The sequence below is a fragment of the Pyrgilauda ruficollis genome, unplaced genomic scaffold (genome assembly GCF_017590135.1).
Source record: "Pyrgilauda ruficollis isolate IOZ18807 unplaced genomic scaffold, ASM1759013v1 scaffold16, whole genome shotgun sequence".
Classification (NCBI taxonomy): Eukaryota; Metazoa; Chordata; class Aves; order Passeriformes; family Passeridae; genus Pyrgilauda; species Pyrgilauda ruficollis.
The window spans coordinates 12,971,906-12,989,645 of record NW_024514764.1 but is presented as its reverse complement, the minus strand read 5'-3'; the positions used below and the strand labels follow the sequence as shown (position 1 = coordinate 12,989,645).

The window sequence follows — 17,740 nt, the reverse complement described above, 5'->3', positions numbered from 1 at the left end:
CAGCCTTCCAGCTGTCCCAAATGTTGGATGTTTGCCACCTTCTGGGACTGTGATGGATGAAAATGTATTTTCAGCCTGGACTGTAGCTGGCTCTGCTCTGTTGTGCTCAGCAAAACATTCAAGTCACTCGGACCTGCCAGGTGAGAGATATGCTCTGCATTTCCCTCTTGCCAGAAGGTCTGAGAGGGCTCCAGAAAAACTCCCCCCAAGTTTGCCAGTGCCTCATGGTACAAAACCTGGCTTAGAGCTGGGATGGGGAGTTCTGAGACTGGAGGTCCTGTGCTGTCACAGGATGCTCCAGGTGGGACTGCGGGATGCTGGAAGCCCAGCTACCACAGGAGATGTGAGGATGTGTCTTCTCCAGCATTATCTGCGTGATTTGGGAATCACTGAGAGCCCCCAGGCACAGTGCTGGTGGGGAAGCTCCCTCCCTCTCACTTTGGGCAAAATGAGGTGAAAAAGCAACTTCCCAATTCTTAGCAGTTCCTTGCATGTGTTCCTGCAGTCCTGCTGGAGCAGGTGGCTCTGAGGCTGGGCAGCACCCTGGGGTTGGTGCAGTGCCTGCTGCTCCTTCTGCTGCTCTCCTGGTGCTTGCAGGGACGCGCTCCTCTGCTCAAACACAGCCCTCATTGGGGGCCCAAGTGTCAATCATGGAATCATGGAATGGTTTGGGTGGGAAACAATCTTAAAGCCCATCCAGTTCCACCCTTGCCATGGGCAGGGATGCCTTCTACTGTTCCAGGCTGCTCCAAGCCCTGTCCAGCCTGGCCTTGGACACTGCCAGGGATCCAGGGGCAGCCACAGCTGCTCTGGGCACCCCGTGCCAGGGCCTGCCCACCTTGGGCTCTTTCTGGCATCAGATTTCTGCACATTTACAGAATCTTCACAAAAATGTGGGTGTTTGGATTGTATCTAAACGTGTCAATAGACAGCACGAGGTGGGCTGAAAAACTTGATGGATTTTTGTGTCTGCCAGGGCTGACTGTGTGTGATTTTCCTTCTGATGGGAAAAGGGCCCATTAATCAGTATAAATTCAAAGCTGTGTACTCCCTGGTAATTGCTCCTTCCACACCCACTCCTCTTCCTGCTGTTGCAGGAAAGCTCTGGGAGCAGCAGGATGGACCACACACCTCCTGCCTCAGCAGCTTCTGTCCTCCCCACAGAACTGAGATGTTTTAGCTTCATTTTGGGCTCCTTCTGCTGGGCACAGCCAGCTCCAGACGGGACACAACTTGCTCAGAGGGTGCTGCACACCATGTAGAGATGGGCTGTTACCAAACACGTTTACTGAGGAGCTGCAGCAGACATCACCCCAACTCCTGCTCTGCAGCCTCCCCATCCTGGAGACCAGCCCAAATCGGCTTTGGATGAGATTTTGGGGACTATTCCCTTCTCTCTTAGTTAATGAAACCTCAGGCTGGGTCCTGGGTTTGCTGGCAGTGTGATATATTTTCTGGAGGTCAAGTCAAGAGAGATTTCTGGCTGAACATGTCAGCTCTGCTCATAAAGATGCCCAGACATCCTCATCAGGGGTGTTTTTCTGGTGTGACCACACATTTTCCAACAGCTTAACAACAGATGAAGGCATCCAGCCTGCAGAGAAAATCTATCTCCTGCCCTGGGAGCCCGATATCCTCATTTCCTAACTGAGGGGGGATCATAATTCCTCAAATCCCATGAGATCTGCAGTGCCACAGCTCTGGCCTTGAGGTTGTAAGGTCTCCCTCCACCAGGCACAGGCAGGTGACAAAGCTGAGACACAGGGAGCTGCTGGGAGTGAGGCTGGATTCATCCAGAAGGAATGGCTTCCCCAGGGCTCAATTTCACAGTTGAGAGTAGTTTTGCACTAAGAAAAGGAGGTTCCAGGGAGGGGGTTATTTCCAGGTCAGGTATGGTCCTTTTGTCACTTCTCTCTCCCTGTCACTGTGCCTGGCTGCTCCGGCTGGGGTTCCTGCCAGGAGATGGAGCTGGATTCAGGGATGCCTTTGGCTTTGCTGGGAGCTGGGGTTCCACAGGAGGGCTCAGCAGTGCCATCCCCTGCCTGAGCACTGTCCCCACTGCTTGCAGGTCATGGTTTGCACCATCTGCCAGCCCAGGGATCTCCCACTCTCTCTTGCTCACCATCCCCTGCCCCAAGCCCCTCCATCGCTTCCACTCCCAACCCTCCCCATCACAATCCTATTTTCAGGAGTTTTGAACACAAACCAGCTCCCCTCACCTTTGAACTGAGCAACACTTAATTCTGCTGCTGAGATCACAGGTTTCTGCCAGCACAGGAACATAAAATTCCCAGACTGGCCTAGCCCAAGGTCTGTTTTTCCAAGACTCCAACTGCCCCTGAGAGCCCCCCTCAGAAAGGGGGGAAACCAGGCAAAGGCAGCACCTCCACAGGGAAGGAGTATTTGGGATAATCCTGGAAGAGCTCGCATTTCCACCCATTTGTGTCCCTAGTTTTGATGGCAGTGCCCAAATGCTAACTACACTAAATTATTGTGGATATAAAGTACTTAACTTTGGGGGAAAATCCTCTGGAATTGCACTCAAGCCTAGACATTTTAATGCTGTGGATGTTGCCCTTGGACACGTGGGTTAGTGGTGGCATTGGCAGTGCTGGGGAATGGTTGGATCTTGGAGGGCTTTTCCAACCTTAATTATTCTGTGGCTGCAATGAGTTAAATAAGGAGGCTGTGCCAAGTTTGGAGCCTGGGGAAGAGGAGGCCCAGGAGGGCTCTTTTCACTTTTGCTGAGCAGGGCTGTGTTTCCTCATGCATGGGCAGTGTTTTTCAGGGTGATCCTTATCAAAAAGGGTAAAACTGGGTGACTGTGAGAGTGGCCTTCCAAACCTGTCCTTCTTTGTCCTTGTCACCCTGGCTGGTTGTTCTCTGTGCCTTTCCCTCCAGGTATCCAAGAGCCAAAATGTTGGTGAAAAACACACCCAAGCATCTCGTGATCATTATGGGGCTCTTCCAACTCGGAATATTTGATGAGAAAACAAGAATTTTTGGATCCCCTGCGCCTTGTGGTGAGGATGAGCTGGACTTGCAGCTCCCAGGCTCACTGGGAGGGCTGGGCTGGCTTTAAACCAAGCTGTGCTGTGCCATCTGAAATTGGCCCCCAGGAATTAGGCAGACTTTGGGAAATCAGCACTTAGTGCTGGCTTTGAGTGGGTCAAATGGCACTTTGCTTTGAGGGAGCTAATGGAGGGTGAGTATATAATTTTGGTTTTTTTTAATTTTGGTTTTCACCGAATACAAATGAAAAGCCAATCTCCTCTCCTGACCTGTCAGACACAGACAGAGATGGATCTGGAAATCTTGCTCAGGGGTGTTTTTTCATCCTAAGTAGCTTCTCCTGCTCATCTGCTGAGCCACCAAAGGGCAGCTGTTGATTTATTACCCCTGGTGTTTGATCCATGGGCTTCAGCTTATCCTGGGCACCCAGCTCTCCTCTAACGCCAGCCCATTAACAGGGAGAGCTGCTCTGCACTGTAATTACAGGCAACGTGACATTCCTGCATATTTCCCTTCCCCAGACCTTCAGATTTCCCCAGGCTCCCCTGGCCATTTTCCCTCCTCCTGGGAGGGGTTCTTTTCCTTTCCACACCTCTGGAGGCATGAGGTTCATGTTAAATAAAGTCGGAAGGAAGGAGTTTGCTCATGAAACTCTTCAAAGGCCAAGAAGTCTGCAAGCTGAGCCAGCCCCCAGCAGCAAACAGAAACCTCAGATCCTGTGGATAAGGCAGCAGCCCAGGCATGAAAACAGAATTTAGGTGAAAATTAATGTCCCAGATGGGAAATAAGGGAGGCTCTGATTGGAGGAGCAAAAATTGGTGCCCAGCTTGGAAGTAAAAGGCAAGAGTGGATGCAAAAAGCTGAGCATGAAGTGTCTGTACAATTCCATGGACCAGCCAAATGAAAACCTCATCACTTCCTACCCCACCTGATTTTGGGTGGTTTTTTTTTGCACTAGCCCTTCTCTGAGCAAATGACCTGGCAGATTCCCTGCCCACTCTTTCAAGCAATTTGTAAAGCTAAAACCTTGTCTAACAGATAGGCTGGGAAACAACCCAGCAGAAATGGGTTGTATTTTCTCCACCATCATGACCACATTAATTTAATTTCTTTTTCCTCAGTAAGGTGACTTAGAGTATATTGAAGTGTGCAGCAGCTTCACAGGAGGATTTTCCTGGGATGCAAAAGAAGCCTGAGGACTTTTTACCCATTTTTCCCCCAAAAGGGCAGACACAGATGAGTGTTTTCTAATTTTTGTACTTGAAGAATCTGAAGAACGTCTGTTCATTTGAATTTTTTTTTTTTTAATTTGTAATTTAAAAAACATTAGAGAAATTAGGTTAAAAATCACTTGTGCTCTTCTTGATTATGTTTTCAACAGCCCATTTATGCCCCATCTCAGACAAAAGCAGAGGGGATCCAGCCTTTGGTGTTTATCACCCTGAGGAAAGCCAAAGTTGTAAAATAACACCCTGACCCTTGGTGAGTGTGGTCCAGGTGAGCCTGATCCCAAGGAACTGCTTGCCCCATGGGAATCTCATGACCAGCAACTCCTCACAAAACCTAATTACTTCTTACCAGAGGGGAAAAAAATTTAGGTCCATCTGTCACATAGGGTAATACAAGGTTGTGAGGATTTGACTTAAAAAGAGGTGATAGAAGCTTTAGTGCCAAGCTCTGCTAAAATAAACCCTCCAAAACCTCAGGGGAAAGAGAACTAGAACATGAAGAATGAAAATATAAATATTGCAAAAAAAACCCCCAAAACCAAAACCAACCAAACCAAACAATCAAAAAAAAATCAAAACAAAACAGAAAAAAAAAGAAAACCAACGAAAAAACCCTCAAAAAAACAACAAGCCAAAAAAAAACCAAAAAACAACAACCCCAACTACAATTTCATCTACAACACCATGGCTGATGGCTGAAAGGGCAACAGAGGGAAAGATGAGTAGAGCTGATTATTTATATGTTGAGAACCTGACAGGGTCTGTACTCAAAGCCTGCAGTCCCAGCTGATGGCTTGCCCATTGCCACCAAAATTGCCAGTTTTCCTTCCTTTCCAAGAAAATTTCCACTTTTGTACCGATGAACAGGAGGAAAAAAGCCAATTCCTCAAGTGTGGGCTGTGGAATGGGGAAATGTTTCCATGGAGGTGAGTTCATGTGCTAGGGAATAAGTACAGGTGCATTTTCCTTCACGTTTGGATTGCTGGAAACGGGAGTAGGAGGGAGAAAAGTTTATCCTTCGTGGATGGAGTCTGAGCTCCTGCCAGGGAGGCTGCTCCTCTCTGCGTCCCTGCTCAGTACAAAGCCACCCCACCTCCAGCAGCACCTTTGGGCTGCCTAACATGAATATATAAATATTAATGATATTTACTTAGAGTCTCAGTGTAATGTTTACCTCAGCTGTGGAATTTATTTTACTGGTTTTACAGCTTTGGCTTTCCCTCACATATTCTCATGATCAGTGAGTGTAACTCAGAGCAGGGGAATTGTTCATTCCTTCTTTAATCCCCCTGAAGAAGTGGGATTGCTGACACATTCTTGAACTGGTGAATTATTCAAGGTTTGCTGTCTCATGGCTTTCTGGCATAAGAAACCCAGTCTCTAAACACATCTCCTATTTTCCAATTTAACTATTTAATTTCATTATTTATTCTTTCAGGATTTATTGCTCTTTTCTTGCTTTTGATTGCTTTTTCAATCATGTGCATGAGCATTGCTCACTACAGAGTCTACATCTGTGTGTCTTCTAAGCCTGGGCAGTTTGAAGTGAAAAACTATGAACTGCTCTGCAAAATCTCCTCAGGCACGCAGAGATCAGCCTGACGTGGATCATTTTCACCTCAATCCACCCTGACATACAGATGACCCTGTGAGGAAGAGCTGTGGCTGCTCCATCCAGTGTTAATGCAGAGATTTGTGGTCACAGCTGCCATTCCTTGGTCCATGGGACATCACCAGTGTCAGCACAGGAACCCTCACGCTGTTCCTCCTTGATGCACCAACATGAAAAATGCTGTGGGTTATGTCTGTAGGGGCAAGCTCAGGACATCAGCACCCTTGAATAAGTTTATTACAAAGCTGCTGCCAGGATCAGTCACCAGCAGATGCAGCTGGGAGCTCAGAGGCTGCAAAAGCCCTGTTGGTTGGCCTCAGCTGCCTTGTGAGGCAGCTTCTGCAGCCCAGCAGCTCTGTGGGTCTGTCTGAGCCCCCCAGGGATGCTCCTGCCCCTTCCCTGCTGTCCCAGGGGCCTGCAAGAGCCTTCTGGGGCCACCCAGAAACCACCCTGGGTCTTTGGGGGGCCCCTGGCCCAGTGCAGACAGGAATCAAAGAAAAGCTTCTTTGGAAGATGGAGGCAAGACAATATTGCCCATGGTGTGACTTCCAGCTGCCCTCAACACTCTTTAAATCCTGCTGTGACACTCAGGCTCAACTCTACTGCTGGTCTACAGCCCATGTGCAAAACCATCAATTGGACTGCCCCTGACAGATATGGAGGAGTAAAACAACACAGTGATGTACAGAAACATGAGCTTTGTTGAACTAGACTGCTCTTCCCAGCTTCAGCTAGGGGGTGAGAACATGACTGGGAAGCCTATGCCTAAAAGATCTAAACTTGAACATTTTGAAAAGCTTCAACTGGAGGTGGAGAAGACTTCGGGGACACCTGTTTTCCTAATGGTGTCACACAGTTGAGGAGCGTGAGAACATCCCCTCAGAGCCTCCAGGCTGAGCCCCCCAGGCTCCCTCAGCCCCTCCGCAGAGAACACGAGCTCCACACCCTTCCCCAGCTCCCTTCCCTTCCCCGCACTTCCTCCAGCCCCCCAATGTCCCCCCACAACTGAGGGGCCCACAGTTGGACACAGCACTGGAGCTGTGGCCTCCCCAGTGCCCAGCACAGGGCCACAGGCCCTGCCCCGCTCCTGCCAGCCATGCCATGGGGCCATTGGCCTTCTTGCACACCTGGGCACAGTTGCCACAGGTTCAGCCAGGGCCCAACAGAAGTGCCAGGTGCCCCAAGGTCCTGAGATCTCCTTCTGGGACAACCCAGCACCCTCCCTGTGCCTTTCGGTGCACTCTGGTACAATATGGAGAGTAATAGAACAAAACATAGTTTGTAGTATTTATCGATAAAATATTTCTAGAGGTGGGATTCTCAGTTTTCCTCTAAAAATCTACTTGTACAGGTTAATTAACTTTTTGACTAATTTGACTTTTTTTCTGAAGAGCTTCCAGAGTTCTGAGTCATGAATGATGTACAGGTTACAAACTGTGAGCTGGAATGTTGGCATGAGCAAAGCCATGGCCTGCCCTGGTGCTTACAGACAAAGGGAAATGCAGGACAGAAATGCAGACCTGACAATAGGAATCTGTGAAAATATATAAAGAATATTTTAGCAGGGTTAGGAATTTTGTCTTGTGTTTATGGTTTCTTCGTGACCTTTCTGAATATATAGGCTGCCCTTAGTTGACTTTCTAGTAGCTTTTTTTCATCTCCTTCTGAAAATAAGTATTTTCCAACCTTGATTGAACCAAGTAAATTTTGCTCCTTATCCACAGTGGCTGAAGAGGTGTATTCAGGACGCCCCAGCAGCAATTCCTGCTACAGAAGTGTGTCAGGCTTTTCACATTTTGCAGGTCGTACACAAACCCAGTGTGCATTCCAGTGTCCAGATACCCCTGTCTGCACTAGGAGATTTATCTTCTAGTCTCATCAAGACTTATTTTGTTTGATTTTTGCCACACAAAAGCCGGGCTCTTGCGCTCAGAGAGATCCTCGTCGTGCTTGGCAGAGCACATGGAGTGTAAGAAATGCTACTCACTTCCAAAAATTTAGAAAGGTTTATTAAAACCTTATCAAAAATACAACAGAAGACTGAACAGAGAAAAGATTATGGCGCTGGGAGCAAAGGATTTTTCCTACCATGTGCTCACCCACACAATGGAGGTTTCACCTTTTAACCCTTTAACCCCTCCCAAAGTTCTGTCCATCGACCCCTTCTTTGCTGCCCAGTGGTGGATTCACCTCCTTAAATCTTGATTGGAGGTCAGGTGTTACCATAGTGACAAACTGACCCTCCCAAATGTCCTAAGCCCAGGCTGTCCCCTGATAACAACGTAAGGGGGTTAAACCTAACTATAAATGTATAAAACTTTTCAATTGTGAGAGTCAACCATGGCATTAGTCATCTATCCCACGGAGGGTGGATGGATCCCTGGGATGTGGCCGCTGGCTCCATGTGCTCGGGCAGGTGCAGCCAGGGCTCCCCTCACACCTCACACACGGCTGGGGTTCCTCAGAATCCCCCGGGGATGGCTTCCAGCCCTCCCTCCTGAGTCACAACCCCCATCCCAGCTCAGCCCGGGTGTTGTAAACGACTCAGACCCCAAGTGAGAATGAGTTATAAAAGTTTTATGAGAACAAATAAAAATTTCACAAAGCAAATGGGACAGTGCTGGGAGTGTGGCTGATCACCAGAGGTCTGTCCACAAAATGGCGGCTCCACCTTTCACACCCCGGCTGTTGCACCAGCCAAATACATATTTAAACATTTTCCTTATGTATCCCTGGCCCCTCCTAAAGTCTGCCAGTCAACTCTTCTTTGCTACATTGGTGGAGACCTTCTTGCAGCTGTATTGGAGTTGAGGTGTTGTCACACCAAGTCCCCCCAGCGATGAGCTTCCCCCATTGCTGGCTGCCTCATGCAAGGGCACGTGTACACACGCTCCCCACACGTGTGTCACAACCCTGACCACATGGCTTCTGGTGGCAACAACAGAGAGGGCAGAGGAGAGAATTGAAGGGACAACTAAAAGGGGTCCAAAAACCACCTACAACAGAGTCACTCATCAAAAGAACCTCGGACCTTAACAAAACTTCTTTTAACACACATATATCTATTCCTCATTAGCGAGCACCAATTGCCACCCCACCCATCTATAACACCGGGGGTGTCCCCAGTGCGGGGGACACAGCCACGACCCGGAGCTGCCGCCGTTCCGCCCCGGCTGTCGGGGCAGCCTCTCCCCACAGCCCCGCAGCCCACGGGGGAGGCCGGAGCCCGCCGAGGCCGCCGGGGCAGAGCCAGGGCGGGGGCAGGGAATGGCCGGCAGGAGCGGGGCAGCGCTTGGGGCCCTGAGCTGGGCACTGGGGAGGCCACAGCTCCAGTGCTGTGTCCAGTTGTGCGCCCCTCAGTTGTGCAGGGACACTGAGGGGCTGGAAGGGGTGCAGGGAAGGGAAGGGAGCTGGGGAAGGGCGTGGAGCACATGTGCTTTGTGGAGGGGCTGAAGGAGCCTGGGGGCTCATCCTGGAGGAGGTGTGGCGGGACAGGGACACCTCACTCTCGGCACCTCCGTGCCAGGAGGGTACAGCCGGGGGGGCTGGCTCTGCTCCCAGCGAACAAGGGACAGGACAAGAAGATACAGTTTTAAGTGCGCCAAGCGAGGTTTAGATTGGACACTAGGAAGAATTTCTTCCCTGAAAGGGTGATGAGATATTAGAATGGGCTGCCCATGCGTGTGCTGGATGCGCTGTGGCGGGAGGTGCTTAAGGAAAGCCTGGACATGGCACTCAGTGCTCTAGTTGCCACGGTGGCGATCGCTCGCAGGTTGACTCGCTGATCTCAGCGCGCTCTTTCCCCCCAGTTTATCCCGCCATTCCGCCATTCCGTGTCCTGCCCGCCGCGTACTTCGCCTCCCGCGGGTTTTGGCCCCGCCGCGCTGCCGTAGCGCCCGTAGCGCGTTGCCTCGGAGCCGCGTTGGCCGCGGGTGCCGGCGATGTCGTTCCGCGACCTCCGCAGTGAGCGCGGCCGGGGCGGCGGGGCCGGGCGGGACGGGCCGGGCCGGGACGCGGCACCCCCGGCTGCGCCTCCCGCTGCTCCGCTCGGCCGCACGCGGAGCTGCCGGCGGGCGGCGCCGCGGGGGATGCAGGGCTGAGCCGGGGAGGGGTCCCCGCTGCCGGGGTGGCACAGCCCTGCACGGGCGGGATTCCCCCCGCCCGCAGGGAACACAGTTGAACGCTGTGTCTGCGCTGGTTCAGCTCAGTGAATCCCGTTAAAAACGCCTCTTTTCACTTGGGCTTGTTTTCTGTTGAAATGATATGATCTATGTTAATTATTGAGGTTTAATTTTTTTAACATGCTTTGCACTGGGTATATCGCATGGTAACTAAGCAGCACTCTGTGGGAGATGGCAATCTTGGCAAAGCCCTTATTGGCTATAAAATAAGAAATCCCTGCTCTTCCTCATATTTCAGATTTTACTGAGATGATGAGGGCGCTGGGGTATCCTCGACTCATATCCATGGAGAATTTCCACACCCCAAACTTCATGCTTGTGTCAGAAGTGCTGCTGTGGCTGGTGAAAAGGTTGGTGATGAGGCAAACAAATTTTGGGTTGATGCTGTGATCTGGGGAGTGCTTGGGAACTGATGGTGTGCTGAGAAATTAGGGAATTCAGTGATATTCAATCATTCTTTGAGCTCTGCTGTTCTAAATACCAGATAGAAATGTTGTAGTTTGCAGGTTTTTAGCTTAATGATGGAGTCTGCAGTAGCAAACCTAGTGACTCAATGCTGGCAGAGGTTTGTGGACACACTCATTCAAAAGTAGCCTTATCTCTCTCACCTATTCTCCAAACTCCACAGCCATCCTGTCCCTGTCTGACCTTTTGTCCAAACAGGGTGATCTGTTCTGGGAACTTCACCAAAACTCAGCCAGTTCTTGCCTTGTTGCTGTAGCCTGGTATTGTCCTCTGTCCACATGTTTAAAAGAAATAAAATGGTTTGGTTCTAATCTTCTACTGTCCAGTTGCAGTTTTACACCCACTTAAGCCATTGACAGACTTTGGTTAAATATTTCCGGATCTTGAAGTGTTATTTGAATTATATGTTACCTTCTCTCTCCCACTTAAGTGCAAAATTAAGGGTTTTTTTAAAGATTGTAAGGTAGAACATTATACTTGAAACCAACATTAACTAGTTTGCCTGATTGTTATTTTTTGGCCTGGATTAATAATTAATATCCATTTAGTTGTTAGAAATTTGCTGAATACTCTTGCAGTTGTAATGAAATTGGGATATACTCACAACCATTCAGAACTACTTGGACTAAGTTGCCTAAATAGTCTTTAAAATGCTGCTGTTACACGGAGGGTCCAAATTACTGAATTTCCTTTTATTCTTCCTTGGTTCCTGAAGACTGGCCACTTCTAAAAGTTTCTGCATCTCACTGATGGGTTTTTTTTAAGCATTTCGCAGATTTCAGTTTCTTTTTCCTTAAGTTTCCTTTACTTGTGAAAGGAGAATGTTTGAAATGATGTCTGGCCATGAACTTGTGCGGTGTGTCAGGTTTTACAGCTCCTGCAGTTTGTACAAACCCCCTGTGTGCACTCCAGGCTCTGGATGCCCCAGTCTGCAGTAGGAATTTATTTACACATTTTTTTTATTTACACATATTTATTTACACATATTCTCCAGTCATGTCTGTGCTTACTTTGTGTTTGATTTTTGCCTCACAGATGAAGCAGGCTCTTTAATGTTGCCAGAACCTTTTTTTTGATCTCCAGCTGTTGTTTGCACAGGTATGAACCTCAGAGTGACATTCCTGGGGATGTGGAGACAGAGCAGGACCGGGTTTTCTTCATCAAGGCCGTGGCTCAGTTCATGGTGAGTCTGCCCAGGAGCTGTGCTTGGGCTGAAATCCTGAAATTCTGAAATCCTGGCTTCCTGGCAGCTTTAGAGCTTTTCTCTTAACCCCACAGAGCTTCCCTGCAAGGGAAGTTGAGTTTGTGTTGCATTCTGGTGCTGCTTTATCCCTGGCAGTGTCCAAGGCCAGGCTGGACAGCGCTTGGAGCAGCCTGGGACAGTGGCAGCTGTCCCTGCCCATGGCAGGGCTGGGACAGGATGAGTTTTAAGGTCCCTTCCAACCCAAGCCATGCCATGATTCTGTGATCCTGTGTCTTGTGCTGTTGGAAATTTGAAGAGGCCAGGGCATGCTGTTACTGACATTCTGTACTTCCCTCTCCAGAGCAGGGATCTAAATACAATATTGGGATCTGAATACAATATTGGGATCTTAATACAATATTGGGATCTAAACCAATATTCCTCCTCATCTCTCCTAATTTATAAAAGGTAACAGTGGAAGACACAGCTGTAGATGGGAAATGTTTTTAAACCATTTAAATTGTTTTAGAATAGATCCCACCTTGATTATTGCTAACTTTGGAGGCCTGAATCTTTTCTGTGCTTGAATTTTCATAATTTCTGGTGTTTTCATTATGATATAGAATCATATTTTGGGTCTATGAGATCTCCCATAGATCAAGGCACGTGGTTTTTTCTCAGATCAATTTTTTTATGCATGAGCATATTTGGATTGGACCATCAAATTTTTTAGTCTTTTGGAATAAAATAACATCATCCTTCATAAAATTCATGTTATTTGGAAGCAGTGTGAGCCTTTGATGTTATCACACACTTAGATTAACACTCTTCATTATGTGAAAAGAACTTTCTGTGGCTGCAGGTGGATCTGGAAGCAATGGAAGTTTTTATGCTAATACCAAAGATGAATTGCAATACTTTAAAAATTTTTTAAAATGTATTAAAATGACGTTTTAACAATATTTCCCTTGTCATTTGTGAATAGTGTGCACCATAAATTCTCTTAATTCTTAATTTTGCCATGTTCAGAGCAGGGCACATTCCTGTACATATTAGAATGTACTTTTGAGTCCTGGAGCATCATGAGATGGAGTGAACAGGTCTGTTTTATTTGGAAGGGTTTCCCCCTTCAAGCACAAGTTTGGAAGCAGAAATAATGTGATGCTTTTCAATAGCTGATTTCATGTCAGAAATCCCAAGGGTTTTGGAGAATTACATAATATGATTCAGAAAATTAAATTAATGGAAATTACTTTAGTCATGCTGTACTTAGCCTCAGTTAATATTAGAAGTTAGTGTGGGGATTATTGTAGGTTTTCAGCATTTTCAGGATGAGAGAAGCTTGTAGACATTTCCTTAATAATTCAGTGTCCATGCAATCCACAATTACCTTCCCCAGGGGTTAATGGCTTTATGCATCCGTGGGCAGATGGGAGATGTGATGGAGACAGAATTGTCTCAGCAGAGAATGTCAGGACAGATCCATCACCAGGGAATGGAGCTGCAGCTTTGCTCTGCTTTACTGAACAAGGACTGAGGAGGTGTTAATTTTCCACACAAATTAACTACTGCCCTGTGTTCCTGGCAGTTTGAGAACTTACCAAAAGTCCCTTCCCAGACCCCAAAGTTCTGAAGTGCCTGCAAGGTTGCCTTAGGTGGGTTTTTAATCAATTCCCCCCCTCGAGCTGCCCTGATCACTGGGGCTCAATACCTGGCTCCTGCCTAAGCCCACTTGGATCCAAATTTGAGGTAGAGTGCAACAAAAAGCCTCCAATGAGTTCATCTCATAGAAGTCCATTCATGAAAACAAACTCAGCAACCCAAGGGCACAAAACCTTTTGCAAGAGTCCAACATCACAGAAAATTTGACTTCATGATACTAATAAAGCAGATTGTGAAGTTAAGCAAATTTTCTGGCCATGGCTGCTGATCTTGCTGAATATTTATATTTTTTGTTGCATTTTAACCATCTGATCTTCAGAATAAATAGCTGTGGTTTTTAATGGTTCTGTAGAACTAGAAATGTTATATAATAAAACAACGAATCAAATAGGTGTTTCAAAGATGAAGTGATGGAGGTGACTTTCCAAACATGAAGTTGTCAACATGGAGTTGACTCCACAGTGCCATTGTGCCAGTCTGAAATATATATATATATATATACTTCTCTGTGTATTTTTTCTCTCTTTTTGAGTAGCCTTTGAATGAAAAACTTTTTTTTTCCTCTTACTAGACATTGATTTTACTCTCTTGAGGGTGAATGAAGCTGAAATTGGAACTTGTGTCTCTAACAACATCATTTATAATTTAGTGCATCAGTCCCCTTTGGATAGGGGATGTTTAACAGAGTCTGTCAATTTAATGACCACTTCTCCTATAATGGAATACTTGCTGTTTGTGCAACTAATTTGTTAGATTGCTTCTACTGCAAGGGAAGGGAGGTGAACATACCTGGCTTTTCACTTTGTGTGCTTTGTGTGTTGGCTCATTTGAGGTCATTCTGAGACCAGCATTTCAAAAGCAATTCAGGATTTTTTGTGCTGTGAGTCTTGTATTCCCCTGGCTCAGGTGCACAACATCAGGAGCCTGTTCTGGAACTTTGGGCTTCAGTTTTCAGGAGCCACAGAAGATCCTGAGTTGGGACTTTGAGCTCTGGCAGCCTTGGGGCTGTACCCGTTGCCTGGGGAACCTGTTCAGTGTCTCACCACCCTCTGGGGGAAGGAGCTTTTCCTGAGATCCAGCCTGACCCTCTCCTAACACAGCTCCAGCCATTCCCTGGGTCCTGTCTCTGCAGACAGATACAAAGAGTCATTTTCCTCTGCTGGGTTGAGATTTTGGGATGAGAGAGGCAAGAGGAAAATATTTATTGGGAATTAAAATCTCATTTTAAAGTCACAAAATCTTGACAAAATACATCTGAATAAGCATGGGCCAGCACCCATTTACCTTGTTTCTTTGGAAAAGCTGGAGTCACATCCATGGTTTGTAGTGTGGTGCTTTCTCTCTTTAGTTTCAAAGGATTTTTTCCTTCAGTCCATTATTCAGTGAAGCTCAATGCAGAGCTTATAATTGTATTTTACCAAATATTACAATGTCTGAGTCTCTTCCCCCAGCTTGAAGATCCTGCTCTGCCAGAGCCTGAGGGAATGAGAATTCATTCCAGGAGCAGTGTAAAACCAAAGCTGTGTAATACCACCAGTGACTCATGGATGGGCTCTATCTGCTACAGCATTCCCAAAGGAGAAACATTTCAACAGCAGTTTCATCTTAAAAATATACTGAAAAGAAGAAGTTAAGTCATTTTTGTGCTTCATGTGTCATTTTTAAGCTTCGTTTTTGGATCCATAGATGGTGATCAATTTTTTTTTTTTGCCTCCTTGTTTAGTTATGCCACCACAGACTCCCTCAAAGTTTAATCTGAAATTTGTGGTTGGCTCCTTGAGGCTATTCATTTATAATATGAATTTACTAGGAATTTCAGGAACAACATTTGTGTCCTTTCTGTGGCAGATAGTAATTTCCCCCCCGTTATTATTTTGAAGCACAAAAAGATAATATTAGAATTTTGAGTATTTTTTCCCTTATTGTTCTGTCTGTACCTTTCAGAGATGGAAGGCAAGGGAATAAAATCACTAATATCATAGCAGGGAAAAAAATTGAGAGGAGCAGTAAAACATTTGGAAGGTGCTGGTGGAAGAGAAGACAGTTAAATTAGGATAACTGATCTCATTCTTGCAACTCATTAAGGGTGAAATTTACCTCTCTGCAGCATCATCACAAGACCTGGGCAGCACTTATGTTCCACTTAAACTTAATTTGAATTTAAATGGTGCATAGGGTTTTTGCTGATCTTTATTCAGGGAAGAAATGATAATAGTTTGAGGGTTTTTCTGCAAATGTTCTGACATGCAGAAAGAGCACAGCTTTCAGAAAAATTTCTTCTAGAAATACCAGTATTATGATGAGGCAAACTGGGGGTCTAAACAGGAGGAATTATTCTGTACAGCAGAGCCTGGTGCCCCCAAAAAGAGCTTTGAGTGCAGATAACTGAGGATTTTGTTCCTTGTGACTGCTGAATTGTTTCTTTCCTGCCCAAGGCTACCAAGGCTCACATCAAGCTGAACACCAAGAAGCTGTACCAGGCCGATGGCCACGCCGTGAAGGAGCTGCTCAAGATCACCTCGGTGCTCTACGGGGCCATGAACACCCAGGGAGGGGAGCATGCACACCTCCCCGAGGAGGACAGCACCAAGTTCAAGTTTGATCTGGGCTCAAAAGTAAGCAAAGCTGCCACTCTTGTGTTCACTTGGGAAAACTCATCTGTTTGCTAGCTGGCATTTAAGTGGAGAATGTTCTGGCAAGGCAGGGTTTTAAGTCAGACTTTTAGGAAGTGGGGTTATGTGAGTCTGTGATTTGTTTTAATCTCTGAATTCTCATCCAGATGCATAATACAAGGTATCTTGGTTTGGAAAGACAGGTGTCTGCTAAGGAAGGCAGGAGCCTCCCCTGAAGTGGAAACTGTAAACCCCCTCCCTTCGAATTGTTATAAATTTGAAATTAAGGGGCTCTCAGGCAAAAATATGGGAGCAGAAATAACAGTTCTTTTATTAGGGAATTAAAAAAAAACAAAACCAAAAACAGTGCAGTAAATCAAAACAACACTCTCAGTCATGCAGTGCCATTCGATGGCCTGTTATCAGCAGATGTCTCCCGGGAGGGAGGAGTGGTTGTGGAAGAGATAAGGAAAACTGCCCACTTAACAGAAGACAGCTGCCACACCTCTAACAGATGGTAAATAGAATACATATTGCTTGGCAATCTAGGACACAAGGCAACTGGTTCTCTTTGTATTAAAATCCTGTTGACACCATAGAAATATTGGAGTAGGCTGGAATAAAGATTATTTTCTACCTACTAAACTTTTGCAACAGGAGGATCTTGCAAAATACTGACTGAAAGTTGATTTTCAGCCCATTTGCATTGAAAGAAAGGGAAATCTTCCTGTGATCCTAACAGGCATCAAAGCTGTTTGAGCCCTTAAAATAAAAACCATCTCTTGATATTTTAAAAGCACCTTCTGTAAATATTAAAATTAAAAAAAAAAATGTACCCAGCACTTTGCTAAATAAGAGGAATTTCTGTTACTACTTCTATGGAAGATGTCCCTGCCCATGGCAGGAGTGGAACTGGATGGGCTTTAGGGTCTCTTCCCACACAAACCATTGTATGAGTCTCTGTTCCTGTGATTCTTGAGAAAATGGCAGACCCAGAAGTGATTCTCCTCTCTGTAAGTCTGCTGGGTCTCTCTAAAAAAAATAACAAAAAAACACTTGGTAGATGCTCAAAAGTTCATTACTTCCCTTGCAGACTGGTCCCATTCCTTTTGGTATATGAAGTTTCTACTTCTGCTTGTGAAAAAGGTGATGTTTCTCTTTGTCCTGGGCAGCACATGAACCAACAGCTGGCTGAGCCACTGTTCTGAGGAGATTTGTGGGGTTTTTTTCCTTGGCCTAAAGTATTTGGGGGTTTCTCTCAGAAACCTGTACCTGACAGAGCCTCACCTGGACTGTTTCAAAGCCAAGAGAGACTCTGTCCATTCTGGTTCTGTTGTACAACATCTGGCAGAGTTTAGACCTCCAGTGCAATTTTGTCATCAGAACAAGAAATACCATGGATATTCTTTGTGATGTTGGGCATTCTCTTGCTATTCAGTGCTGTTGCTGTGTTCCCAGATTGCTGACTTGAAGGCAGCTAGACAGCTTGCTTCTGAAATCACCTCCAAAGGAGCAGTCCTGTATGACTTACTTGGCAAAGAGGTGGAGCTGAGGGTAAGTACGTGCTGGAGAGCATGGAAAAACTTGTGTTGACATGGTGTCTCAAAGGAAAAAAGGGAAAAACGTCTCAGTTCTTATTAATGTTCGCATCTGACATGAATATTCCATGAGTTTGAAGGAATGGGCCTGATAGTTTGTATTTTCTTCCTACTGCTGTTCATGGCTGGACTGCAGGCAGCCTGAGACAGCAGCCTGGCATTTTCTCTTCAGCAGAAAGCTGAAAT

The 17,740-nt window shown here is 46.4% G+C and overlaps 1 protein-coding gene across 2 annotated transcripts in view; it reads left to right on the top strand.

The window, feature by feature from the left end:
* The first annotated feature begins 9,746 nt into the window (after positions 1 to 9,746).
* CLUAP1 (clusterin associated protein 1) overlaps positions 9,747 to 17,740 on the top strand; it is a 55,066-nt gene continuing 47,072 nt past the window's right edge. Inside the window, exons 1-5 of one of the 2 annotated variants that reach the window (XM_041462148.1) lie at positions 9,747 to 9,816; positions 10,273 to 10,384; positions 11,598 to 11,682; positions 15,780 to 15,959; positions 17,415 to 17,510. In XM_041462148.1, the coding sequence (XP_041318082.1) occupies positions 9,795 to 9,816; positions 10,273 to 10,384; positions 11,598 to 11,682; positions 15,780 to 15,959; positions 17,415 to 17,510 (495 nt within the window). In that variant the 5' untranslated portion in view covers positions 9,747 to 9,794. The remainder of the gene's footprint in view (positions 9,817 to 10,272; positions 10,385 to 11,597; positions 11,683 to 15,779; positions 15,960 to 17,414; positions 17,511 to 17,740) is intronic. The other variant, XM_041462149.1, reaches the window with a different exon arrangement.